Genomic DNA, 27,813 nt, shown 5'->3' with positions numbered 1-27,813 from the left:
ACAGCATAAAACTAATTTACAGTTAAAACATTTAAAAAGTTAAAAACCCTGGAGAACCAGCCCGAACACTTACAGCACTTAACAACGTACAATAAATTAAAAACCCTAGAAGGCCAGGCCAGACAAATAGGTTTTAAGATCTCTCTAGGAAATCAGCAATGAATTCAGATCACGGATTTCTGCTGGGAGTGCATTCCATAGCCCGGGGACAGCCATAGAGAAGGCCTGCCTCTGAGTTGCCACCATATGAACCAGTGGTAACTGGAGATATTTATCTATTTATTTTATTGTTGCATTTATATACCGCCTTTCGTTAAAAGACAACCCCAAGGCGGTTTACAAAAGTTAAAACATACAATAAAAGACAATAAAAATATTAAGCTAAAATATATATATATATATAAACAGACCAAATTTAAAATCTATAAAATACTAGCATAAAAACAATACAACAGGTAAAAACACACAGAAGCAGCAGTAAAAATGATTATGTAAAAGCCTGGATAAAAAGCCAAGTTTTAACAAGCTTTCTAAAAGCCGTGATATGGAGGAGCGAATGGCCACTGGGAGAGCATTCCAAAGTCTGGGGGCAGCAACAGAGAAGGCCCTGTCCCGAGTACACGACAGCTGGGCCTCTCTCATTGTCGGCACCTGGAGCAGGGCCCCCTCAGATGTCCTCGTCAAGCGGGCAGCAACCCTTGGGAACAGGCGGTCCCTCAAATACCCTGGGCCCAAACCGTTAAGGGCTTTAAAGGTCAAAACCAGCACCTTGAATTGGACCTGGAAATGAACCGGCAGCCAGTGCAACTCTTTCAGAATGGGCATGATGTGCTCCCAGTGGGCAGCTCTGGATAAAACCCTAGCTGCCGTATTTTGCACTAGCTGCAGTTTCCGGATATTCTGCAAGGGCAGTCCCACGTAGAGCGTGTTACAGTAATCCAGCTGCGACGTGACTAAGGCATGGGTAACCGTGGCCAGATCTGCCTTCTCGAGAGAGGGACGCAGCTGGCGCACTAGCCAAAGCCGTGCAAAGGCACCCCTGGCCACCGGCTCCACCTGAGCCTCCAAAAGCAGAGCCGGGTCCAGTAGTACCCCCAAGCTGCGTACTTGCTCCTTCAAGGGGAGTGCAACCCCATCCAGAACCGGTAAAATCTCCTCATCCCGATTGGCTCTCCTACTGACCAACAGTACCTCCATCTTATCCGGATTCAATTTCAGTTTATTAGCCCACATCCAACCCATCACGGCCTCCAGCCCCCGATTCAGGACATCCACCGCCTCCCTAGGATCAGATGACAAGGAGAGATAGAGCTGAGTGTCATCCGCATATTACTCAGTCCAAGTCCCCGGATGACCTCTCCCAGCGGCTTCATGTAGATGTTAAACAGCATGGGGGACAAGACTGATCCCTGCGGGACCCCACAGGCCAGCAGCCACAGGGCCGAGCAGTAGTCCCCCAGCACCACCTTCTGGACCCTTCCCCCATAAAGGACCGGAACCACTGCAACGCAGTGCCTCCGATTCCCATACTCGAGAGGCGGCCCAGAAGGATACCATGGTCGATGGTATCGAACGCCGCCGAAAGGTCCAGCAGAACCAACAGGGACGCACTCCCCCTGTCTAGTTCCCGGCGTAGGTCATCCACTAGAGCGACCAAGGCAGTCTCAGTCCCATACCCGGGGCGGAAGCCAGATTGAAAAGGGTCCAGATAATCCGTATCATCCAAGACCCTCTGCAGCTGGGACGCCACCACACACTCCATCACCTTGCCCAAAAAGGGAAGGTTAGACACAGGTCTATAGTTGTCCAGGTTGGAGGGATCAAGGGAGGGCTTTTTAAATAGTGGTCTTACCACCGCCTCCTTGAGGCATGATGGCATCCTGCTCTCCCTTAATGAAGCATTAATGATCACCTCCAACCATCTACCTGTCCCCTCCCTGGCAGCTTTTATTAGCCATGAAGGGCAAGGGTCAAGAGCACACGAAGTCGCCCGCACACTGCCCAGGATCTTGTCCACATCCTCAGGCCGCACCAACCAAAAAGAATCCAACACAACGGGACCAGATGGTACCAGAGGCATGTCTGCTGGAACTTCCAAAACTCTGGAGTCCAGGTCAGCACGGATGCGAGCGACTTTATCTGCAAAGTGACAGGCAAATTGATCACAAAGAGCTGTAGATGACTCCTCCCCCATTGTCTGGGGGGATGTGTGGAGCAAGGTTTTTACCACATGAAACAGCTCTGTTTGTCTGCACTGAGCAGACGCACTGGAGGTGGAGAAAAAGCATTTCTTCACCGCCCCCACCGCCACGGATTAGTCCCTAAAATGGACTCTAGACCGTGTTTGGTCGGATTCGTCACAACTCTTCCTCCAGCGTCGTTCCAGCCGTCGTCCGAGTTGCTTCATCGCCCTAAGCTCCGAGGAAAACCAAGGAGCAGATCAGACTCCACAGTTTAGGGTTAGGATTATGTTTCCGTGCAAAATACAAAGTGCATAATACAAGCATAAAAACAATACAACAGGTAAAAACACACAGAAGCAGCAGTAAAAACGATTATGTAAAAGCCTGGATAAAAAGCCAAATTTTAACGAGCTCTCTAAAAGCCGTGATGGAGTCTGAGGAGCGAATGGAGATGGACCTCCTCAGATGACATGCAGTGGGGATTATGTAGAAGAAGGCGCTCTCTGAGATAATCCTAAGGCGTTTAGGGCTTTAAAGTTAATAACCAGCACTTTGTATTTTGCCCGGAAACATATCGGCAGCCAGTGTAACTATTTCAAAACAGAGATAATATGGTCTCTCCGGTTTGCCCCAGAGACCAATCTGGCTGCTGCATTTTGAACTGAAGTTTCCAAACTACGTACAAAGGCAGCCCCATGTAGAGCACATTGCAATAGTCGAGCCTGGAGGTTTCCAGCTCATGCATCATTGTTTTGAGGTCATCTTCTTCAAGGAATGGGTGCAGCTGTCGCACTCCTGGCTGTGGCCTCTACCTGAGATACCTGGGTGAGGCCTGGGTCCAGGAGTACTCCCAAGATGTACACCTGCTCCTTCTGGGGGAGTGTAACCCTACCCAGCACAGGAAACTCTAACTCATCCCTCAAATTCTGAGCCCCTACAATGAGCACCTCTGTTCTTGCTTGGATTCAGCTTCAGTTTGTTATCCCTCATCCAGCCTACTACTGCCAGTAGGCAGGCATTTAGAGGATGAGTGCCACTTCCTGATGATGAAGATGAAAAGGGGAAGTAGATTTGGGTGTCATCAGCATACTGATAACACCCAGAACCAAATCTCCTGATGACCCCACCCAGTGGTTTCATGTAGATATTAAAAAGCATTGGTGACAGAATGGAGCCCTGTGGGACACAATATAACAGCTCCTGTTTTGAGGAGCAACTGTCACCAAGCTCCACCATCTGGAATCTACCTGAGAGATAGGAGCGGAACCACTGCAAAGCAGTGCCCCTATCCACAACTCCCCCAGGCGATCCAGAAGGATACCATGGTCGAGGGTATCGAATGCCACCGAGAGATCCAAAAGAACCAACAGAGTCACATTCCTTCTGTCAATTCCTCGATTAAGGTCATCCATTACAGCAGGATATGCGTGAGCAAGTCGATAACTTGCCTTTTGATGGGCAAGGCCTATTTAATGAGAATACAGATTCTGCAATGGCAACATTAAAAAAAGTCAAAATACATGGCAAGAATGTTTATGGTGACCACGTCTACAGCAACAGCGGCCCCTCATAATCACAACTACGGCCGCCAAAGACCTTTTAAATATCAGCATAGGAGGAATTGCAGATGTCAGTACAGGCCCTTTCAAAGAAATAAGGGTTTCGGGCAAAGAAATAAAAATCAAAACTTCAGGACAAACAAGGACAATCACAAACAGACTCTTTGATTACAATGTCAGTCCACTGCACAAACACTTAACAATTGCCAAAGCACCCAACATCTGCTTTGTAGTTGCCAACAACTCCATCAAATTGACAAGCCATGCCCAAGCATGGCACAACATAACATCAGATCAATGGGTACTCAGTATAATCAAGACTGGTTATGCTATAGAATTCAAAACTCTGCCACCATTCTTGGGTCTGAAGTACACCAAAGCTACCCCGGAGCTACAGGGAGAGGTGCAAGTGCTTCTGGAGAAGCAGGCAGTTGTATGGTGCAGTGGATGGTGAGATTGTCCGGGTTTTACTCCCGTTATTTCCATATCCCAAAAATGGGTGGAGGAATCAGGGCAATCGTGGATCTTCAAGGGCTAAATTGGTTTGTGTGGACTCACAAATTCAGAACGACAACGTTGCAGGGAATACTGCCCTTCTTAAACAAGGGAGAGTAGGCAGCAAAGCTAGATCTGAAAGATGCCTACTTCCATGTAGGGATTCAGGAGATTCACTGCAAGTACCTCAGAATTATAGTAGGAACTGCAGTGTACCCATATGCTGTCTTAGCCTTTGGACTGTCAGGACCCCCACATGTTTTCACAAAGGTCATGGCTGCAGTAGTGGCATACTTGTGAACACAAGGGATAGTGGTCTTTCCATTTTTGGATGACTGGCTTCTGGTGAGTAATAGCGAAAAAAGTTTACTTTGCAGATCCACTTGATGTTGCAGCTACTGCAGGATCTGGGGATCAATGTCAACTGGAAAAAGTCAAAATTAGAGCCATAGAGACATCTAAGTTTCATTGGAGTGAATCTAGACATGGAAACAAAGAAAGCATTCTTACAAGCAGAGCATTAACAGCAGATCAGGAGTCTAATTCAGCAGTTCATTTATAACCCTTTGCAACCTGCGGAAGACATACAGCGGCTAATGGGTCTAATAGCATCTTGCAACACTACTGTTCAATATATCCAACTGCGTATGAGACCATTGCAGAGATGGTATCTATGGTGCTTCCACCCCATTGTGGTCAGCCAAAAGATGCAGCTGACGATACCACAAGCAGTGCTGAACTCCCTGTATTGGTGGATATTGGGGGGAAATCTCTTGGAAGGTATTCCATTTGAAACAGTAATACCAACTCAATGGGTGACAACAGATGCCTCCCTAACAGGTTGGGGAGCTCTTTGGGGAGAACATCAAATCCATGGAAGATGGTCCAAACCACAAACCCAACACTATATAAACTATTTGGAGTTACTGGCAGTGTTTTTCGCCCTAAAGGCATTCAAACCCATGCTCAGGAGAACAGTAACACAAATCCAGTTTATTTTATTTATTTATTTTACATTGTATATCCTGCTCTTCCTCCAAGGAGCCCAGAGCGGTGTACTACATACTTAAGTTTCTCCTCACAACAACCCTGTGAAGTAGGTTAGGCTGAAAGAGAAGTGACTGGCCTAGAGTCACCCAGCAAGTATCATGGCTGAATGGGGATTTGAACTCGGGTCTCCTTGGTCCTAGTCCAGCACTCTAACTAGTATACCACACTGGCTCTTGGACAACACAACAGCAATTGCATATCTCTACAAGCAAGGGGGCACAGTGTCCAGCCCCCTGTGCATCTTGAGCAGCCAGATATGGGAGTGGTGCATCGCTTGGGTAGTATATCCAGTAGCCATACACATAAGAGGTGTGGACAATGTTTTAGCCAACAACATCAGCTGGATGCTACATCACAACCAACTCCACGGAGATCAAGGATGTTTGTCTCCAAAGTGTCTTTAACTTATGAGGACATTCAACTGTGGACTTGTTCGCCACTGCTGCCAACAAAAAATGCAAGAAATATTGTTCACGTGCAGGAGTAGGCAACAACTCACTGGGCGATGTGTTGCAGCACAGGTGGAACAAAGGGCTCGTGTATCTTTTCCCACCACAACCGATAATCAGTTGAGTACTGGCTCAAATACTAAGGGACAACACAACTTGCATTCTGGTGACACCATGGTGGCCAAGGCAGCCATGGTTTGCGCGACTACTCAGTTTCGAAAGAGACTTAACCACAGATTTCCACTTTGCCCGGACATTCTTGTACGAGAGAGGGCAAGTACAGCATCCAGATGTAAAGACTCTTCGACTAACTGCTTAGAGAATTGAATACTAAGAAGGAGATTGCTGAATAATAGACAGCTGTCTACGAGACGCAACTATAACAGCAAATGGAAAAGGTTTGCAACCCATGCTCAAGGGCATGGATACTATACAAAACATGCCATTGTGAAACAGATGCTCCTGTATATGACCTCCTTGAAAATGAGTGGCTTGGTAAATGTGTCATTAAAGGTCCATTTGGCTGCCATTTAATCAAGGCACAAGGAATGGGATGGCACCACTGTGTTCTCTCATCCAGAATGTAAAAGATTCTTGAGGGGCCTCAACAATTTTTACCCACCTGTAAAAAGACCAATGGAGCAGTGGAGTTCATCATTAGTCTTGTCGTCATTGACTGAAGCTCCCTTCGAATGTTGGAATCAGCAGGTTTGAGACTTGTCACACTAAAGACTGTGTTCTTAATTGTAATCACCACAGCAAAACGGGTGAGTGAGCTAACAGCTTTGAGAATGGATAGGCCGTACACTCTATTCTACCCTCATAAAGTGGTCATGCGGCTGGATCCAGACTTCCGCCCAAAGATTATGTTGGAATTTCATCTTAATCAGGAAATAGTTCTACCAAACGTTCCCCCAAAACCAGAAATGGCGTTAGAGAAGGCACTACATTTTCTAGATTTCTGACAAGTCCTCTATTATTTAGACTAGACAAGAACAATAAGGAAAACAAACTTTTTGTGGTATACAAGGGGGGAAAGGGGGCCTACCAGTATCAAGACAAAGACTAGCTCATTGGCTAGTTGCGTTAATTGTGCAAACTTACAAGCAGCAGGGAATAAATCCCCCACACACAATATGGGCTCGTTCGACCAGGACATATGTAGCTTCAGTTGCATATTTGTCCTGGATACAGATGGCAGATATCTGTGCAGCAGTGACATGGTCCTTGCAACAACCATTTATAAAGCACTATGCCATTGACCTGCGATTGGCAAAGCAGGCAGGGTCTGGGATAAATGTGTTGAAGAGGTGCTGCCATAAGCTTCAGGGCTACTGTACCCACCATGAAGGAAGCTGGTTAATCACCCATTCATTTTGAATGCAACGGATCACGATCCAGATAAACAGGTTGCTCACCTGTAACTCTTGATCTAGTAGTGATCTGTTGTATTTATAAAACTCTCCCAGACCTTCCCCGCTATAGTAGATGAAGACACTTACCAGTAAGAGGACAGATCATCAAGAACAGGCGGTCTGCAAGAAACTGAGAAGATGGCGCCCCCAACTGCCATTTACAGCGAAAGCACAGAGCACATGCAGGGCAAAGTGGGTGTCTCTAGGAGCTAGTTAGTCTACTCGTGAGGTCCCTACGTAGGTGCAGAACCCCATTCATTATGAATACAACGGATCACTACCAGATCAAGAGTTACGGATGAGCAACCTGTTTTGTTTCTGTAATATCCAAGAACTTCATTCTTTTAAGGGATGCTGTTAGAGGTCAGGTCAAGGGTCCACAAATATCAGTCCAAATACACCCATCCCTGGTTTTTTAGTCCTATTTCCTTAAGGAAAGTAAGCTTATGAGATCACCCGACATTGTCTCCCCACCCCCACCCCAGCCAATGTCACAATGCCTGGACCAATATGAACCAAATTAGGTACAGTTGGGATACCTTAACAGCATAGTTTGTGAAGATGTCATCCATCCCAATTCAAGATGGCGAACACGTAAATGTGAGGCGCAAGTAGGGCTAACTTGTGGACTGTAACTGATTTGAACCAAATTTGGTACAGATTTAGAGACACATAGGGACACCTCAATAGTGTAGTTTGTGATGATGTCATCCACCCCAGGTCAGGATTGTGAATGTGTGAACATTTAAGGCTAAAGTGGGCTAACTTGTGAGGATGGTAATTATCAATTAAGATTATTGTGAAAGGAAAGTAGGCAGATTAGTTCTTACCAGAACAATTTTTCTCAATTTCCATCACCAGTTCTTCAGAATTAAAATAATGATTTCCTCTTCCCCTAATTCTGCAGCTTTCTTACCACAGGCAGGCTCTTCAATTTCTGCACTCACCTAGATCCAGGGCTTAATTTGTGGCACAGCACAGTCCAACAATAATCTGTTTCTCATCACAAGGGCTAAAAAGGCTATTGAGCACAAGTATTCCAAGTCTAAGTTTTTGTGCCAGTCCACAATCCCAACAGCAGTTCTGCTTTTGCAATTTTTTAAACTTTATTTAATCAGCCTTGGGAGGGCAACATGGAGCTGGTGCAAAATCTGATTTTTACCCTCTTTAAAAAATATTTGCTACACAGAGTGTAGAAAACAAAAGTATCTCCTCTGTGTAGGAAATCTTGCTACACAGAGCCTAGTTTCTCATACAGCAAGACTAAGATATTCACATGATCCTATCCACAAGAAAATTCAGTTAAACTTCATTAGCTATGAAGATACTTTACCCACTTGCTTTGTGTTGCTGTGTGTTTGTGTTTGTTTTTAAATTTCTAGTGTGTACACTTAGAATGGAGCCAGTGGGTAGGCAAGAATTGGGATTGCCTGGCAACATCAGGGTTAGAAGGGAAAGGAGGAACAACACTAAGCGTACTCACCCCATCCTGAAACAGCATTCCTGCACCTCCTGTGAATCTGCCAATTTGCTCTTCTGGCACTAAGGGCAGCACAGCAGAACAAGTGAGAGAGAGAATGGTGTTGAAAGAGAAAAGTAGTATGTCTTGGTACTCAAATTACGCAAGGGCTGATGGCAGACAAATGGATGTGTGTATGCATGCAGGTACACAGATGAAACAAAAGCGCTGAGCCTTCCTGCTGCTTTTATCTTTGCCTCAGCCTGAAAGAGAGAAGAGAAGCCTTTCCTATTTTCCTTCCCCACATAGTCTGTGAAAACAATGAGCAGTGGTTTCTCTTTCTCATGTCTCCCTGGCTATACGAATGATTTCAGCAATATTGAATCTGGCTAGACTTTTGCAAAACACAAAATATAACTAGAGAACGCAGACTCTTTTACCTCCCCACCCCTGCCAAAAAAGCCCAAGAAGTTCTGGTTAGAACTAATCTGCCTATTTTCCTTTCACTATGCTTTTAATTGATTATTACCATCTTCACAAGTTAGCCCAGTTGTGTCTCAAACGTTCATGCATCCGCCATCTTGAATTGGGGTGGATGACATCACAAATGGCACCATTGAGGTGTCCCAACCACTCTGCCCAATTTGGTCCAAATAGGTTCAAGCATTTCAGAGTTGATAGGGACATGCACACATGCAGAGCTGGGTGACCTCATTAGCTTACTTTCCTTAAGGAAAGTAGGCTAAAAATCTAGTCTTTGTTTTTCTAACACCCATCTAGCAGCACTGAGCAGGGAGATCTTTGAATCTCCAGAGAAGGGAGGGACTATTGCCACAGGCCAGGAGGCAGCTGGGTTTACTGATGCTTGAGCCAAGGAACACTGATATATATGTTCACAATTTTTGTAATATGAAATAAGTAAGATTAGTTGGGTTTTAAGGGTACTGTGATCTTCAACCATAATCAACTCCCAGTTTGACAATCAAATCAGAAATTAAGAATGTATCTTGTTATATATTGTTTTATACACTGAATTTATTCTGAAGGGCTGTATGTATGAAATAATGACTACTATAAAGGACTACTTAATTTTAATAGGACTTTTATTGAGTAATTTAGTCAGGATGTCAGCCACTGAATTCTATATACTTAAATATGTTATGGTATTTGTTTTGGTTAAGTTTTGTTACATTGGCAAAAGGAAATGTATTTCACCTTTCCCGTACCATGTGTGGAAAACTTCTATTCCGGATTTCTCTTAACATGTCCTTTTCTTATTAGACCTTCTGTGGTTCACTTTGGCATCTCCATATAATTTTAAATGGCAGTATTCTAGGGATGTGTCCAAACCGTAGTTCGAAGCACAGTTCAAGCATTTTTAGGGAAATTAAAAAGGGGACTTTAAGGGGGGGAAAGAGCAGGTGCTTACCTTCCAGCTTCCAGCTGGGGCTATGCTGGTCCCAAAAAGCCCTGCACACCATCACCCCGCATATAGCATCCGAGTATGCATGGGCACCATTTGTGTGGTCAGCAACACCATTCTGACCATACAAATGGCACCCACACAGACACCATGTGTGTGTGCCGACAGTGCATGGGGCTTTTTAGAACAAGCATCACTCCAGCAGGAAGCTGAAAGGGGCAGCAGAGAGCAGGTAAGCACATGCTCTCCCTTTTTCATAAAGTCCCCCTTTTAATTTCTCTAAAGGTGCTTGGACCGTGATTCAGGCACATCTCTATGGTTTTCCATGTATAGCTTCAAATGAGACTAGCAAATTATTGTAGCTATGGTCACCTGGGAGAGATGCAGAGTTCTGTGTGTTTAAATGTATAGGATTCCATTTACCTCAATGTGGGTGAATTTGGCCATATGGACCTATGGATTAGGGTAATCATATAAAAGAGGACAGTCAGTGATGTAAAACTTTGCTGGATGTTTTTATTTCCCCCAGGCCTTTTTATGGTTACCATGAAAAGGAAAGACAATTTATGAAGATCTACCTTTACAATCCTGCTATGGTGAAAAGGTAATTATGTAGTAAAAGTCTGATACCTCTTCCTTTGTTAGTGAAGCAGAAAAGAATACTTTTTTGATGTTGTTCAGTGAAAGTTATTTACTGTAATGTGCCTTTAAAGGCAATTCAGAAGCTTCAGCTTGTGCACAGCGCTGCAACCTGTCTGCCTTAGAATGTGAAGAAGCAATGAATTCTGTATTTTATATATATTTTTTGTTAGTATATTTGTATACTGCCCCAAACTTGTGTATCTGGGTGATTTATAATAAACATAAGACAAATCCAGACCAGAAATTCAAACACTTAAAACAGTTTAAAACCACAATTCTAGTTAAAAAGTTTGGGTGAATAAAGGTGTCTTGAGAATCTTTTTAAAAGCTGTCAGATGGGGAGGCTCTTAATTTAGACGGAAGCACATTTCAAAGCCCTGGAGCAGCAACAAGGAAGACCTGTCCCTAAGTAGCTACCAGATGAGCCGGTGACAACAGCAGATGAACCTCTCCGGTCTGCATTAATTGCATTGTGTGCTGGTGAGCATCCAGGCCAAAGTACAAAATCTTTACTTTTTCCTGGGATCCATACCCATTTAAAAAATGTCTTATCTCACTTTAGAACAATGCTCCTTCAAAGTAGACTGCTACCAGTTGATGACTGATCCTGAGTCACTAACCAAATTCAAACAAGGCTCCAACAAATCCTAGAACTGTCCAACTTGGGACTTTTGACACGGCACAGTCAGACAAGCCGAGTTCCAGACAAACAAAATTGTCAAGCTTGATTTTAAAGACCATACTATACTGTAGTGCGATTACTGTGCACCAGCACATGGGGAATAGTTCTGTGAGTGCTCTTCTAGAACCTCTTCTAACTGAAGTCACTACTGTGTATATGTTTTATTAAAAAGGAAGAGTTGCACATAGTAAAAAATAAATAGGGAAAATGGGAGTAAAGAAATACACACAGGAATTAAGAAAGTACAAAACAGCAACTTAACATTGAGTTCAGCAGATAGGAGGTCTTTATCTGAGAGAGTATGGATTTTTGCTGCATCTCCATTCTTTTAACACCAATGGAAAATGACAAGTGGTGACAACTTTCTTAGGATAATTCTCAAATACTTAGAGGAACTAAAGAGAGGGAAGGCTCTCCCCACTTTTTCAGGGAAAAAACAGGCCCTATAGCCAATGAGAGGACTTGATGCATCTATGATGAGATCCGTTCTGACCAATTTGATTTTAGGGCTTTCTCTCCACACTTTAAGGATCTGTAGTATGATCCATATAACATTCATAATCCTGGGTTCTGCGACTGCACAAGACCTTGTGGGTGGAATACTCCAGCTCCTTGTGGCACTCTTCCACCATCCCTTGCACTTAGTGAGAATTGAAGTACAGGGACTTGCAAGATCTGCACATCTTTTCCCCGCCAGACTCTGAAAAATAGGGCACTTTGTCTCCGAGCAGCGCTCTGTGAGCAGGTACCTCAGCCATCAACTCCTATGCCTCGGTCTCTACAACCATCAGTATCAATGTTGATGTCTGTTGGGAACTGCAGCGGCTGCTCAGCCTCAACCTTCGACTCCAAGTGGAGCTTTTATTTCAAATGAACATGTTTTTAAGTGTCCGGATGACTCAAGGAGTTCTACCTCATCAGTGCACCACAGGAAGCCTAAGAAGCTGCATAAAGGTTCTGAGGAGCTGTCTACCTCCCCTTTGGCTAAGAAGCAAAGGGATCAACCTCTGCTTCAAGCATTGTATTTGCACTCCATCCCTCATGGGTCTTCAAGTAGTGAAGTCTCCATCCTTGATGTTGATGTCGGAGTCACAACATTCCATGACATCATTCAACCATGGAAGATTAGAAACAGGTCTGTAATTAGCTAACTCTGAGGGATCCAGTGTAGTTTTCTTCAAAAGTGGTCTAATAATAGCCTCTTTAAGACAAGGAGGGATCCTGCCCTCCCTCAGACAAGCATTTATAATTTTTACCATACCCTCTCTGGTAATATGATTATCAGATGAGGGGCAAGGGTCAAGAGAACAGGTTGTAGGATGCACAGTCCAAAGCAGTTTGTCCACTTCCTCAGGAGTCAAACTGAAAATGATTTAATCTAACCCCATGAGAATAGTTGCTGGACACCTCCACAATAGACTCTGCAGTAACTGTGGAATCCAGTTCAGCCTGAATCTGAGAGATTTTATCAGCAAAAATTCATTTAAAAAGTCAGTGAGTGACCGATGATTCCATATTTAAATTTAAGGGGAAGGGTACATACTAGCCCCCTCACAACCCTAGACAACTCAGCTGGATGTGAATTTGTGGAAGCAATGTGGGCAGAAAAGAACCGCTTCTTTGCCGCCCACATTACCAGAGCATAGCTTTTCAAACATGCTCTGTGTTGTGCCCAATCAGAGTTGTGCTGAGTCTTCCTCCACTTGCGCACTAATCATCTACCTCACCACTTCAGCTCCTGTAACTCTTCCAAATACCACAGGGCTATCTTTAAGGCAAATCGGAGAGGATGCTTAGGAGCTATTGTGTCTACTGCTCTAATAAGTTCATTATTCCATCTTTGTACCAGAGCATCAACAGAATCAATAGCAGAGCCAACCAGGGGCATAGCAAGGTTGGAGTGGGCCCAGAGACAAGGTTTTAAAATGAGCCGCCCGCTTACTGAAGATAGATAGATAGATAGATAGATAGATAGATAGATAGATAGATAGATAGATAGATAGATATGCCACAATAGAACATCATCCTAAATTATTTTTTAAAGGTTTTGTAACTTGTGGACAATGCAAGTCATTTCATGGTGCTAGAGAAAGACATGCTGTTTTGGTAGCTCCAGGTCTTAACACTCACATCAATTTCGGAGAATGAATACAACTGAAAGAAGCCTGGGCAGGTGCGTGGCTAGGGGGAGTCAGTCATGTGATTTGCCTCTGGGGGCCCCCCAGACAACTGTCTCCCCTTGACCTATTATAGTTACGCCCCTGGAGCCAACTCTGAACCCTTCCAAGGCTTCTTGGAATCCTATTGGATCCAATAACCTCCTCAGGCGGACCAATCTAATAGGTCCTTCACCCCCCTGCAGAGGTGGGTTGAGGCTGTAAGTTCTACCTTAACCATATGGTGATCCATGTATGACAATGGGGAGATGACGGGTTCCCACACACGGAACACCACCCTGATCAGATCAAAAGACCAAATCAAGCGTGTGACCAGCATCATGTGTTGGACCAGAGAGCAACTGGGACAGGCCCACGGCTGTCATGGCTGCTATGAACTCTTGAGCTGCCTCCAACAACCCGGTCCCCAAATGACCATTAAAGTCCCCCACCAGGAGTGTGACAACCTGGGCAACTCCAATGCCAGCTCAGCAACCAGGTCCGTCAGCTCAGTTAGGGAGTTCACTGAGCAGCCGGTGATCGGTATACCAGCAAAAGTCCCAGTTAATCCCTGGGTCCCTAGGCTTAGGTACACACATTCAGTATAGGCCCAATTCCTGACAGAGATCCTGGTAAGGGAGATTGTATTCTTATAGACCACAGCCACCTCACCTCCCCAACCACATTCTCTCATCTTCTCTACCATGGAGTAACCTTCTGGGAGAAGCTGGGACCAAACCAGACTACTAGCGTCTCCCGACCAGGTCAGCTCCTTCATCCATAATCAAGTCATGGACAACCGCAGATTTATTTTGAACCAACCTGGCAGTACAGAGTAATAAGGTGAGATTCTGTGGGTGTGTGGCGTTGCTCTCCAAAATCAAAAAGGTGGTAGGCCTGCTGGAAGAGGAAACAGCAATTAAATTTCTGTATTCCCTTCCCCTATAATGGCCTGCTGGGCTGCCAATGCCATATCTTCATCGATTCCCCACCACCACTGGTATAGCTGCCCCATGGTTATCTCCTACCTCCCCATCTCTGTTTAACCCAAGACACCTACCTGTGCCAGGCCTAACTAAATACTAGGCAACAATAAAATCTGCCTTCCAGCATTCCAAGGCAATAGTAGTCTCAGCCCTCAGTCCCACCCCTGAAGGCCGCCGCTGGCTGCAGCCCACCCTAATAAAGGCCAGGAGATCAGAAGCCCAATGGGGGTGTCTCATGCCCACACTAATCAGGCAGTTTGGCCAGGTGCGGAATATAAAAAACACAATTAGAGTGAGTTCAGCCCTTGATAACAAACAGGCTGCAAAGAGGAGGGAAAGAGCACAGAAAAAGCCTTGGCCAGATCCTTCTCCTACCCAGGGGGAAATGGAGCGTAGGAGCCAGATAAGAACTCCTTACCCCACAGCAGTCTTTCCAGACACCTTTTTATCCTGCTGGGTTCATACTACACCCATGTTGAAAGAGCTACATTGACTGCTCGCTGGAATCATACTACACCCATTTTGAAAGTGCTACATTAGCTGCCAAGTGGTATATAAACATTCATCATATGGGAGAAACTCAACTCTTCCAGATTTGCAGGTACCTTTGCAAAGTCCACTGATACCACTCGTCAACATGTACTGCCAAGCACTTCTAACTAAAGGTTAGAACACCTTTACCAGGTGCAGGAAGATGACTGTTCATTCTAACAAATACAACAAATATTTGTTTTCTTGTTGAAGCACCCTACATCGAATTCACTAGTGATAGACTGCACTACCTCTACCCAAATTTAGCTGCCAACATTCTGTGCCAATAGTCAAGAGGGCCACAAAATTAATAACATGGGAAGAAGGGTGTATTCAGCATGCTTATTTATTAAGATTGCAAACTGTGCAGCCTGCATGGCAAAACTTCACCATTCTATATGGGAGAAGTCACACCAGGATATTTAGGATCTCCCAGAGGACTTCTGGAAGAAATTTGCAGATACCTTTGCAAAGTCCATTGATACCACTCGTCAGCATTTGAGTACTGCCAAGCACTTGGTAGAAACAGTCTCTCTGGCTTTGTCAACTGCGGTATCAATGAGAAGACATGCTTGGCTATGCTCTGAAAACGTGCAAACAGAAATGCATGAGAAGATTGAAGGCCTTCCTTTTGATGGGAAGGGCTTGTTCAGTGAGGAAACGGATAACACTATGGAAAAGTTAAAGTCAAAGTATACAGTAAATGTCTGCATCTTCTGTTGCCAGTCCTATTTTTCTAAATTCAACAAAACCTATGGTCATCAAAAGCAATCATACAAGCCTTTGGAAATAAGGAATTACAGAAGGTCCTACTGTCAGTTTCAGGGCAAGAGTTCTGGGCCTAAGAGTAAACAACATGGCTTCTGCAGTAAGCAGCAGGATCCAAATAAGCAGCATCTTTGATGCGTCAGCCATTCCACCGGTTCAGATTCAGACCTTCAGACCTGCACTACCATAAGACTAGCACATTATGCACCTGCTTGGCAAAACATATCAGATTTTTGAGTGCTGTGCATTGTCACTACTGACTTTGTGATAGAATTCAAAACCCACCTGTTTAAAATATACTCCTGCAAATTGTACACTAATCGAGGAAGTGACAGTTTTATTGGAGGAAACGGAGTAATTGCCCTTGTGTGGTGGATATGTCAGAGAGAAGGCTGCTACTCCTGTTACTTCTAAATTCCGAAAAGTGATGAAGTTATCCATCCCATATTGGATTTAAGGTGGTTGAACAAGTATGTCCATACCAGAAAGTTTCATATTATAACACTGGCAGTACTCAAGTGTTCTCATACTCCTTTACAAGGAGGAATGGCCTGCAATGTTGGATCTGAAGGACGCCTGCTTCCACACTGGCATACATAAGAGCCACAGAAAGTTCTAAGGTTTACTGTAGGAAGTGCAGTGTACCAATACAATGTGCTTCCATTTGACTTGCACCAAGAATTTTCACAAAGTGCATGAGCGCTTTCATAGCGCAGCTGAGGACAGAGGGCATAATGGTGTTTCCATCCCTCAACGACTGGCTCTTAACGGCAGAGAGTGGAAGCAAGTTTTGTTCTTGAATTCAGTGTGTACGTCTGGAGGATCTAGGTATCCAGGTGAACTGGAAGAAGTCCCATCTGGATCCTGTGAAACGAATACAATACATTGGGTCAAACTTGGATGTGCAGATAAAAAGAGCATATGTATCACCACTCTCTGTGGTGGTGGACTTTGGACAAGAACTTGTTACAGGGGGTTCCATTCAAGGTTCCACTTCCTACTGTGAGAGTCACAACCAATGTATCCCTTACAAGGTGGGGTGCACACTGTGTGGGTTGCAGAATGCAAGGTGTCTGGGAAAGACAGCAGAGGAAGTTCCATATAAACTTCCTGGAATTGCAGACTGTATTTCTAGTTCTAAAATCCTTCCTACCATTACTACAAGGGGAGGTTGTCCAAGTGGAACTAGACAATACAACTGCCATTGCATACCTAAACAGACAGGGGGTACAGGTTCGTGATCCCTTTGGGCCTTGAGCATACAGATATGGCTTGCTAATCAAGTAATTTCCCCGTTGTGCCATTAGCCTGCTGCAGAGGACCAAATACTCTACATATTTCTTCCACAGCCTTTGCTTGGCAGGGTAGTAGCCAAGGTTCTACAAGAGAATGCATCTTGCATTCGACTGACCCCGTGGTGGCCACGCCAAGTGTAATTTCCACTGCTTCAACTCTCAGGAAACATATTGACGACTACCACAATGCCCAGACTTTCTGTCCCAGAAAGGGAGTCAGATTCTGCATCCCAACCTAGAAAATGAGACTCACAGTATGGAGAGTATCTTCTAGATAAGATACTTTTAAATGAAAGAAAGTGTCCACTCAGCATAATTATCCAGCAAGTGGAAGAGATTTTTGTCTTATGTGACACAAGTGATCAGGGTTTTACTCCTGAAGCAGCAACGATAAGACTAGGGATGGGTCTGGACCGGTCCGGAGGCCATTTTAAAGGTCTCTGGACCGTCCGGACAGGTTCGGACTGGGTGGAGGGGGTTCCTTTAAGGGCGGGGAGGGTTTACTTACCCCTCCCGCCGCTTTGCCCCCTCCAGCGCTCGTATTTACTGTAGAAATTGGGGCGGCAGGATACCTCCCTGCCGCCCCTTGCCCCTCCGCAATGCAAAAGGCTCCTGCACGAGCTTTATGTCTCCCCGACGCAGGAGGCAGGGGCCGAGGCCGGGTAGACCGGGTCTCCGGCGTCGGGGAGACGTAAAGCTCGTGCGCGATGTGCGCGTGCGCAAAAGGCTTGCCGGAGCCTTTTGCATTGCGGAGGGGCAAGGGGCGGCAGGGAGGTATCCTGCCGCCCCAATTTCTACAGTAAATATGAGCGCTGGAGGGGGCAAAGCGGCAGGAGAGGTAAGTAAACCCTCCCCGCCCTTAAAGGAACCTCCTCCACAGTGCCGGACCGCAGCTGTGCGGTTCCATGCACACCCCTAGATAAGTGTTATTGTACTTGACAGGCTTAAAAAACAGTGGATTAGCTAATGTCTCCTTGAAGGTTCATTTGGCAGCAATTTCTTCAAAACATAAGGGATGAGATAGCTGGACTGTGTTTTCTCATCCTGATTGCAAAAGGTTCCTTGAAGGCTTAAATCTGTGTTCTCTGACTATACAGCCAGTTGAGCACTGGGCCTTTCGTTAGTTCTGTCAATGCTAACAGAGCAGCCATTTGAACCAATGGCAACCAATTCTTTGAAATTAGTCACATTAAAGAGACTGCCTTTCTTGTTGAAATAACTACTGGAAGGAGCACTAAGGGTTCTCACAGCACTAAGGGTTGATACAGGTGAAACTCGGAAAATTAGAATATCATGCAAAAGTCCATTAATTTCAGTAATGCAAATTAAAAGGTGAAACTGATATATGAGACAGACGCATTACATGCAAAGCGAGATAAGTCAAGCCTTAATTTGTTATCATTGTGATGATCATGGCGTACAGCTCATGAAAACCCCAAATCCACAATCTCAGAAAATTAGAATATTACATGGAACCAAGAAGACAAGGATTGAAGAATAGAACAATATCAGACCTCTGAAAAGTATACAGTGTACTGTGCTTGATTGGCCAGCAAACTCGCCTGGCCTAACCCCATAGAGAATCTATGGGGCATTGCCAAGAGAAGGATGAGAGACATGAGACCAAACAATGCAGAATTGCTGAAGGCCGCTAATGAAGCATCCTGGTCTTCCATAATACCTCATCAGTGCCACAGGCTGATAGCATCCATGCCACGCCGCTTTGAGGCAGTAATTGCTGCAAAAGGGGCCCAAACCAAGTACTGAATACATATGCATGCTTATACTTTTCAGAGGTCCGATATTGTTCTATTCTTCAATCCTTGTCTTCTTGGTTCCATGTAATATTCTAATTTTCTGAGATTGTGGATTTGGGGTTTTCATGAGCTGTACGCCATGATCATCACAATGATAACAAATTAAGGCTTGACTTCTCTCACTTTGCATGTAATGCGTCTGTCTCATATATCAGTTTCACCTTTTAATTTGCATTACTGAAATTAATGGACTTTTGCACGATATTCTAATTTTCCGAGTTTCACCTGTAAGCCATATACAAATTTTTTTCCTGAAAAGGTTCTCATGCAGATGGATCCTTCTTTCAGCCCAAAGGTGGTGTCTGATTTGCACCTAAATCAAGACAGAATACTTCCTACATTTTTCAGAAATCTGTCCATATCTTTAGAGAGATCTCTACATGCCTTAGATGTGTAGAGGTCACTCCTGTTTTACTTGGACAGGACTAAAGATTTCCGTAGAAGCAAGCAACTCTTTGTGGCCTACAAGGGCACGTCAAAAGGTCACCCTATATCTCAGCAACATCTATCTTGTTGGCTAGTAAGGTTGATCTCACTGAAATATAAGGTCCAAAAGGTGGAGTCTCCTTTCACTATTAGGGCTCACTCTATTAGGGCTTTTGTGGCTTCAGCAGTGGAACTCTCTGGGATTCAAACTGAAGACATTTGTAAGGCAGCCACCTGGTTGTCTGAACTGCCTTTTGTGAAACACTATGCAATTGAATTTCATTCTGCTGCAGAAGCAAATTTAGAGATGTCTTAAAGAGGGTCTTGCAAGAGCTTACTGCTTGCTCCTCCTGGAAAATCTTGCTAAACACCCAAGATTATGAATTGCTATGGATCACACTGCAGATAAACAGGTTGCTCTTTAAGTGATCTATAGACATTCATAAGACACTCCCAACCTCCCTGTGACAGTAAGTTGAAGAAAGAGACTTACCAGAAAAGACCTGCCCTGGATGATTGTCATGCTCTGGTGGTCAGCCAGGAACCAAAGGAAGGACATTCTAACCACCTAAATAAAGGGCCATGCTGAGTGCAAAGGTTGGTGCAAGACCACCACAAGGAGCTAGAGTATTCCACCTGCAAGGTCCTGTGCAGGCACAGAGCCCAGGATTATGAATGTCTATGGATCACTTACAGATCATAAGTTACAGGTGAGCAACCTGTTTGTCATCCTCCTATATGGTTTGACTTACATAACAAAAGATGTCTGGTCTGTTCCTACTTTATGAAAAAGAGATTAAGTTGTATCTGGCTGGTTGAATCCACAGAAGGATAAATGGAAAGGATGGGGTTATTCAGAGTAAGTGGCAGGGAGCACACACTCTAGGTAGTGCTCTTGAACTAACTCTGAAATCTGAAGTTTGTCACAAAGGCAATAAGAGCTCTCCCAATAAGAGCCCACTCCCCTTTTAAAGTCATTTTCAAGAGCCCTGCTCTAAGTTCTGTCTCTTAGGAAAGTTATATTATTGAAAACAATTTTTGGTGTTGAGAACCATTTGCAGTGGTTGCCCCAATTTTGTGGAATTACTTCCACCTAATAGCGCAATGGGGAAATGACCTGATTAGCAAGCCAGAGGTTGCTGGTTCAAAACCCCACTGGTATGTTTCCCAGACTATGGGAAACACCTGTATTGGGCAGCAGCGATATAGGAAAGATATTGAAATACATAATCTCATACTGCGCGGGAGGAGGCAATAGTGAACCCCTCCTTTATTCTGCCAAAGACCAACCACAGGGTTCTGTGGTCGTCAGGAGTCGACACTAACTCGACAGCACACTACCTTTATTTCCCTCAAAATGTACTTTGCCTTTGGCCATTTAGATAGCTACACAAGACTAACTTGTTAAGAAAGCTTTGGATAGGAGAAGGAAAGAACCTGGCTCAGGTCTCTGTGTCTGTATCCTGCTGTTTGTATTTTGGTTCTGAAATTTTATGGTATCTGATTTTGTGCGTGTGGTTTTTCAACCTGTGTTTTAAGCCTCCTTTAGCACGGTAGGATAGAAATGCTTTAATGTAGCATACAGAATAGAAAGTGAAGTTGCCTTTATTGATGAGAAATTCTGATTGAGCTTTTGCAATTGAGGATTTTTTCAAACTACAGAATCTCAACATCTGAGTCCTTTGGTTTGTGCTAATAGCACAGTTCTTTATTTGCTGCAAATCTATGCAGGACATGCTTGTATTTCTTTTTGTTGTAATTTGGAGTCTGACTGAGATTCAAAGATACTGTTTGTATGCATTTTGGTAAGTGTGTGTGCATACAAATGCCTGCCATAACTCTCTCCAGAGCTGCTTCAGTGAAAAATGCAATTACAGTTCCATTGCCTGCCCAGATTCCTCTTTATGAACATACATAAGAACAGCCCTGCTGGATCAGTCCCAAGGCCCATCTAGTCCAGCATCCTGTTTCACACAGTGGCCCACCAGATGCCGCTGGAAGCCTTACAGGCAGGAGTTGAGGGCATGCCATATCCCCTGCTGTTACTCCCCTGCAACTGGTATTCAGAGACATCCTGCCTCTGAGGCTGGAGGTGGCCTATAGCCCTCAGAGTAGTAGCTATTGATAGATCTCTCCTCCATGAAGTTATCCAAACCCCTCTTAAAGCCATCCAGGTTGTTGGCTGTCACCACATCTTGTGGCAGAGAATTCCACAAGTTGATCTTTCTTAAATAGATGTGAGCATTTATTTTATTTATTTATTCAGTTAGTATTCCGCCTTTAGTAAGGCATCCCAAGGCAGTTTACAAAAATTGAAATGCAATAAAACTCCATAAAAATCAGATTTAAAACCTTCAGTTGTTAAGCAGTAAAAACTATAAAACACCAAAAAGTAACCATAAAAGACAAACAGAAGCAGGAGAGCTGAGACCTGGCAGCCCCTAAGGGGTAAAGGCCTGAACAAATAAAAAAGGTCTTTAGTTCTTTTAAAAGCAGCCACAGGTGTCAAAGAGGTGACATGCACTGGGACAGCATACCAATGCCTCGGAGCAACAACAGAGAACGCCCTGTTTTAATCTCTCTCAACATTGGCACATGGAGTGAAGATCTCTCTGATGACCTTGTTGGGTGGACAGGAACCCTTGGGAGCAGGCGGTCCTTCAGGTATCCAGATCCCAAACTGTTAACAGCTTTAAAGATATTTACCAGCACCTTGAATTGGATCTGTAAACAAATTGGCATTAAGTGCAGCTCTTTCAAAATAGGTGTAATATGCTCCGAGTGAACAGTTCCAGAGAGAACCCTGGCAGCTGCATTCTGCACCAACTGAATATTCTTCAAGGGTAGCCCCATGTAAAGCTCATTGTAGTAATCAAGCCACAGCATGAATAAGGCATGACAGAATAAGATCTGACCATGGCCAGATCTGCCTTCTCGAGAAAGGGTGTCCCTCGGCTGGTGCACTAGCTGAAGCTGTGCAAAGGCACCCCTGGCCACTGCCAAGTCCCCTGGCTGGGTCCAGCAATACTCACAAGCTGTGCACTTGCTCTTTCAAGAGGAGTACAACCCCATCTAGTGCTGGTTGAATCCCCTTATCCCAATTGGCCTTTCTATTGACTAGCAGCTCCTCTGTCTTGTCTGGATTTAACTTCAGTTTGCTAGCCCCCATCCAGCCCATCACCACCTGCAGCCCCCGGTTCAGTACATCCACTGATTCCCTAGGATTTGATGCCATAGAAAGGTAGAGTTGAATGTCATCTACATATTGATGACACTTCAGTCCAAACCTCATGTAGATGTTAAGCAGCATGGGGGACAATACTGAGTTTTATGGGACCCCAGAGGCCAGGTAATCAAGCAGAAGTCTCCCAGCACTACCCCTATCCCTTTACCTGAAGCAGTCCAGGAGGATACTATGGTCGATAGTATTGGATGCCACTGATCTTCTTTGAACAGTGATGCACTTGCAAATACCTCAGATGAAGTGGAGTATTTGGGCCATGGCTTTAGTGGTTAAAACAGCTAATTTAGCCATCATTCTTTTTGTAAACCCCTTTAGGATTTGGTAACGGGGCGATATATAAATGTACTAAATAAATAATAAAATTCTGAATGTAATGAAAAGTCTCTTTTGTACTAAATCAACAACAAAAAAACATATTTCTTAACTTTAACACACATTGAAACTTGTTTAAATGTAGCATTGACTTGGAATATGAAATAATATAGTAACCTTTCTACCTGTTTTCTATAGAGTGTGTGAGCTTCTGCAAGGTGGAGCCATAATGAATAAAATTCACCAACCTCATGAAGCTCATATTCCCTACCTCCTCCAGCTCTTTATAGATTACAATTTGTATGGAATGAATTTAATAAATCTTGCTGCTGTCAAGTTCAGAAAGGCAAAGAAAAAAGGTATGTCAAAATCTCAGTTCATTAAAAGAAATCTGTAGTTAGATCATTCTGGAATAGGTTTTACTTGATAGAAACCTTGGAGGAGAATTGAGTTGGCCTTTGTAATTGTGTATATTTCATTGTAATGCTTACTGGTGTTAAGTTCTATGTGATGTACCAATATATGAATATGACAAATATTTGCATACTGCTTTTCAACAAAAGTTCCCAAAGCAGTTTACATAGATATAAATAAATAAAATGGCTCACTGTCCCCAAAGGGCTCACAATCTAAAAAAGAAACTTAAGGTAGACACTAGCAATAGCCACTGCAGGGGTGCTGTGCTGGTGATGGATAGGGCCAGTTGCTCTCCCCCTGCTAAATAAAGAGAATCGCCACTTTCAAAAGGTGCCTCTTTGCTCAGTTTTCATTGTGGAGTGAAAATGGAAATGAAAAGGAGCAGTCTGAGTACTTTGCCATGGCATATTTTAGAGAGCGCTTTCTTCTACATGATCCCCACTGCACGTTAAGGTCATCTGAGCCACCAGCAACATAAGTGGCAGGGATGTATCCTTTTAACTCTTCTAAAAAGTGCTGAGATCAACTGAGAAGATTCTTCAAGGGATTCTTCAGTGATTGGGTACAGACCAGAGATTGTGGGGTGGAAATCTTCAGTATCTAAAATTTCATTGGCTGACATACAGAGTAGCAATGTCAGTTCCAGATCACTGCCACACTGTTCCTTTCCCTCTAAAGCTTACTGTGTGTTGTTATAATATGTCCCTCAGGGTTTCACAACCTTCAGGGACATATTTTGGTGACTAACAGTTGGCTTCAGAGAAAAGGGAAGATTGGTGAAAGTCACCCTTTCCTCTGCTCAAGAGATAATGCTATGGTGATCTGGATCTGACATTGCTGCACATGCACAATGCTAGTCTGGATGTCCAGCATCCTTCCTATCTAATAAAAGGCTTGGTGTCCGTCCGTGGACGGACACCAAGCGTGTGTCCGTGCCTCCCTGGCCTCTTCTGGGCATGCGCAAAGCGCATGGCCAGAAGGAGCCAGGGAGGCAGGACCGCCAGCACCCGGCGGCCATCTTGGGCGGCCAGAAGCGGCCGCCCCGAAGAAGCCGGGTAAGCGGCGGCGGGGGACACTGGCCGAGGCGGCGGCAAAGCCGCCGCCTCGGCCAGAGGAGGCAGCGCAGCCGAGGAGGCGGCAGAGCCATGGCCGAGGCCTGGCCATGCCGCCGCTTACCCGGCTTCTTCGGGGCGGCCGCTTCTGGCCGCCCAGGATGGCTGCCGGACGAGGCGGCAAACAAAACAATGCAGCGGTGGGCCCGGGCAGCGGTGGGCCAGGCCGGAGCCGCGGTGGGTGGCGGGCCCAGCCGGAGCCGCGGGCGGTGGTAGATGGCGGGCCCAGCCGGAGCCGCGGGCGGCGGTGAGTGGCGGGCCCGGCCGGAGCGCCGGGGGGTGGCGGGAGAGGGAATGGCGGCGAACGTCTGGAGCGCAGAGCTCCACTAGCGCCCGTTAACCAACGGGCTACAAAACCACTAGTTGTTTCATAAAATTCATTAGTAACAATGAATGAATGCTGTCATGGATCCCACCTTGCTGTTAGCACATGTTACAGACTGGTCTCAACCAGCCCTGTGATCCTATGCTTCACCGCTGCCACCAACTAGTCTTCTGTATTTTGTTTTTCTGGCTGGGTCTACTAAAACATCCTTCCAAATCTCCTATCCTATTCAAAGTTAGTTAGGGTGGAAAGGCTTCTAAGCGTGGGGTGGGAAAAATAGACTGCAACTACAAATTTTTAACTTAGAAGCAAGAAAAACTTTACTTTAAAATAGTTCAATTCAAAACAATAGTTCTTGTACAAGACAAGCAGCCAAATGAGCACAAAGAAATAAAATATTAGCAAAACGCATCCAGTCTATCCTGCACGAATGCTGGGCTCTAACTCAAGAGTACTTACCAAGAGTCCTCTTGCAATCACCTTTAGTCAGCTTCTGCAGCAAGCCTGGCTTATTCCTTGCTCAGCCTCAGATCCTGCTCTTCCTTCCTAGTTCTGGGGGTTCGGTCCCACCCTGTTTGTTCATCTCCTTTAGGAGTTATTTGGTCCTCCAGAGAGTCACAACTCTCCCAATGATTTCTCAGCTCTCTTTTCAGCACCAGTTCTGATTCTCTCTAACTGTGACAACTCCTTCTCTTGAACTCTCATCAGCTCTCCAACTTGCACGGCACTAAACTCTGCTGAAGGTAGCCCTTGTATTCTTTTCCCCTCTAAATCTTTCCAAACAAACCAGTCAACACAATTCAAGTTCCCTCCATTATTTTAAAACATACCCAGTAAAATAAAACCCTTTCTTCCTTCCAAAATCAAACCAGTATATTTCTTCTCCCTCCAAAACCAAACTGTAGAACAGGACCTGTGAACTTTTGACATCTGCTCAGCTTTTTAACATAGGGAGTAAGCAGACCAAGACTTCAATACAGAAGTCTTATACAGTATGCAAAAAGAGGAGGTTCAGGCCTTACTCTTTCACAGATGCTAATGCAACATTAAGTTCAGCCATTTACTGTAATAATGTTTTTCAGGGGATTATATCTATGTTTTACTAATTTATTTAGTATTTCAGTAAAAAAAAAATCCACATCTAGCTTTGAATTTGTTTCAGTTATAACAATTCAAGCACACGCAGTAACTTTAGAGCCCTGTGTGGGCTTCAAGAACGTGGGAAGGTTTGTTCCTACACTCTCTGCTTTATTCCTTGTTCAATAGGAATGACTTCTGAGGTGAAGTGACAGTTTCAAGAATGCTAAAATAGAATAGCCTTAATTTTTAACTTAATAATTTAAGCCTGCTTTTAATTCTTTTTAAACATCTCTTGTACTTGTATAGAAGAATTCACTGTCCTCAGCAGAACTGCAACCTTTGAAACCCAACTATTACTAACATTGGAAGCTGAAATATTTGAATAATATTTAGCCTTTATTTTCTTTGTAATTTATGCATATGATGTTAAAATCTAATTACTATCTATGTTTGATTGTGAGCTTTAACTTCTAAATCAACCTGGTGATGACAGTGATTATAAAATGTGTGTTGGAGAATAAGCAAAAAAATTGTACGAGGCAGCAGGAGCTCATGAGTTTTGGAGCAAGTATCATAACCATTTCATGAGAGGGTACTGTGGAACCACCATGAGGGTGGTACACAGTTGTGGTATCAATGCAGCAACTGTTGGTACTTTCCCTGTCAGGGCTACGTGTGAGATAGCCATGCAAACATTCACAGTGGGATCTTTATGTTGATAATGTATGTTACAAAATGCAGGTCTCCATCTTAGAATGTCTTACAATTCCACTGCACTCTGAATGCGGGACATTCTCCCTTTGTTAGTGAATGAGTGCAATCTCTTGCCTCTTGTAATTGAAGGGACAGAGCCATTAGAGTATTTTTTTTAAATTTACATTTATATCCCGCTCTTCCTCCAAGGAGCCCAGAGCAGTGTACTACATACTTGAGTTTCTTCTTTCACAACAACCCTGTGAAGTAGGTTAGGCTGAGAGAGAAGTAACTGGCCCAGAGTCACCCAGCTAGTGTCATGGCTGAATGGGGATTTGAACTCAGGTCTCCCGGTCCTAGTCCAGCGCTCTAACCACTTTTCACAATAGATAACCAGCTCAAACCATACCCACCTTTAGACGTGCAAGAATAGACCCATTAAAGAAGAGGAATCTTCACTATGGAGAGAAAACGGAGAGGAGAGCTGGTCTTGTGGTAGCAAGCATGACTTGTCCCCATAGCTAAGCAGGGTCTGCCCTAGTTGCATATGAATGGGAGACTTGATGTGTGAGCACTGCAAGATATTCCCCTCAGGGGATGAAGCAGCTCTGGGAAGAGCAGAAGGTTCCAAGTTCCCTCCCTGGCTTCTCCAAGATAGGGCTGAGAGAGATTCCTGCCTGCAACCTTGGAGAAGCCGCTGCCAGTCTGTGAAGACAATACTGAGCTAGATAGACCAATGGTCTGACTCAGTATATGGCAGTTTCCTATGTTCCTAAATGGGAAAATGTTGGCAAGTATCAAGTTCTAAACACAGGGTTAAGAATTTGGAACATAAAGTCTCTTTTTAGATGAGAGCTTGTCTTGTGGTAGCAAGCATGACTTGTCCCCTTAGCTAAGCAGGGTCTGCCCTGGTTGCATATGAAAGGGAGACTTGGTGTGTGAGCACTGCAAGATCTTCCCCTCAGGGTATGGAGCCGCTCTGGGAAGAGCAGAAGGTTCCAAGTTCCCTCCCTGGCTTCTCCAAGATAGGGCTGAGAGAGATTCCTGCCTGCAACCTTGGGGAAGCCACTGCCAGTCTATGAAGACAATACTGAGCTAGATAGACCAATGTTGGTCTGACTCAGTATATGGCAGCTTCCTTTGTTCCTAAAACCTCAACCCTAGATTCACCCAAGACCAGTGTTACATCCGAGGTACACTAGCTCTTTTCATTGGATCCCAGAGCTGTCTATCGCTTGAGGGGTGGGAAAGTCCCCCTCCCTGCCCTTAATCATTCTAAATAGGGGCCAAGACC

The 27,813-nt window shown here is 44.5% G+C and overlaps 1 protein-coding gene across 3 annotated transcripts in view; it reads left to right on the top strand.

Moving 5' to 3' along the window:
• The window catches only part of REV3L (REV3 like, DNA directed polymerase zeta catalytic subunit), a 188,642-nt gene that overhangs the window by 33,948 nt on the left and 126,881 nt on the right, over positions 1-27,813 (top strand). For all 3 annotated transcript variants that reach the window (XM_053305716.1, XM_053305629.1, XM_053305804.1), the window contains exons 3-4: positions 10,563-10,637; positions 23,091-23,251. In XM_053305716.1, coding sequence (XP_053161691.1) covers positions 10,563-10,637; positions 23,091-23,251 — 236 coding nt within the window. The remainder of the gene's footprint in view (positions 1-10,562; positions 10,638-23,090; positions 23,252-27,813) is intronic.

This window comes from Hemicordylus capensis, chromosome 1 (genome assembly GCF_027244095.1).
Source record: "Hemicordylus capensis ecotype Gifberg chromosome 1, rHemCap1.1.pri, whole genome shotgun sequence".
Taxonomy (NCBI): Eukaryota; Metazoa; Chordata; class Lepidosauria; order Squamata; family Cordylidae; genus Hemicordylus; species Hemicordylus capensis.
This window is presented reverse-complemented; position numbering and strand designations above follow the sequence as displayed.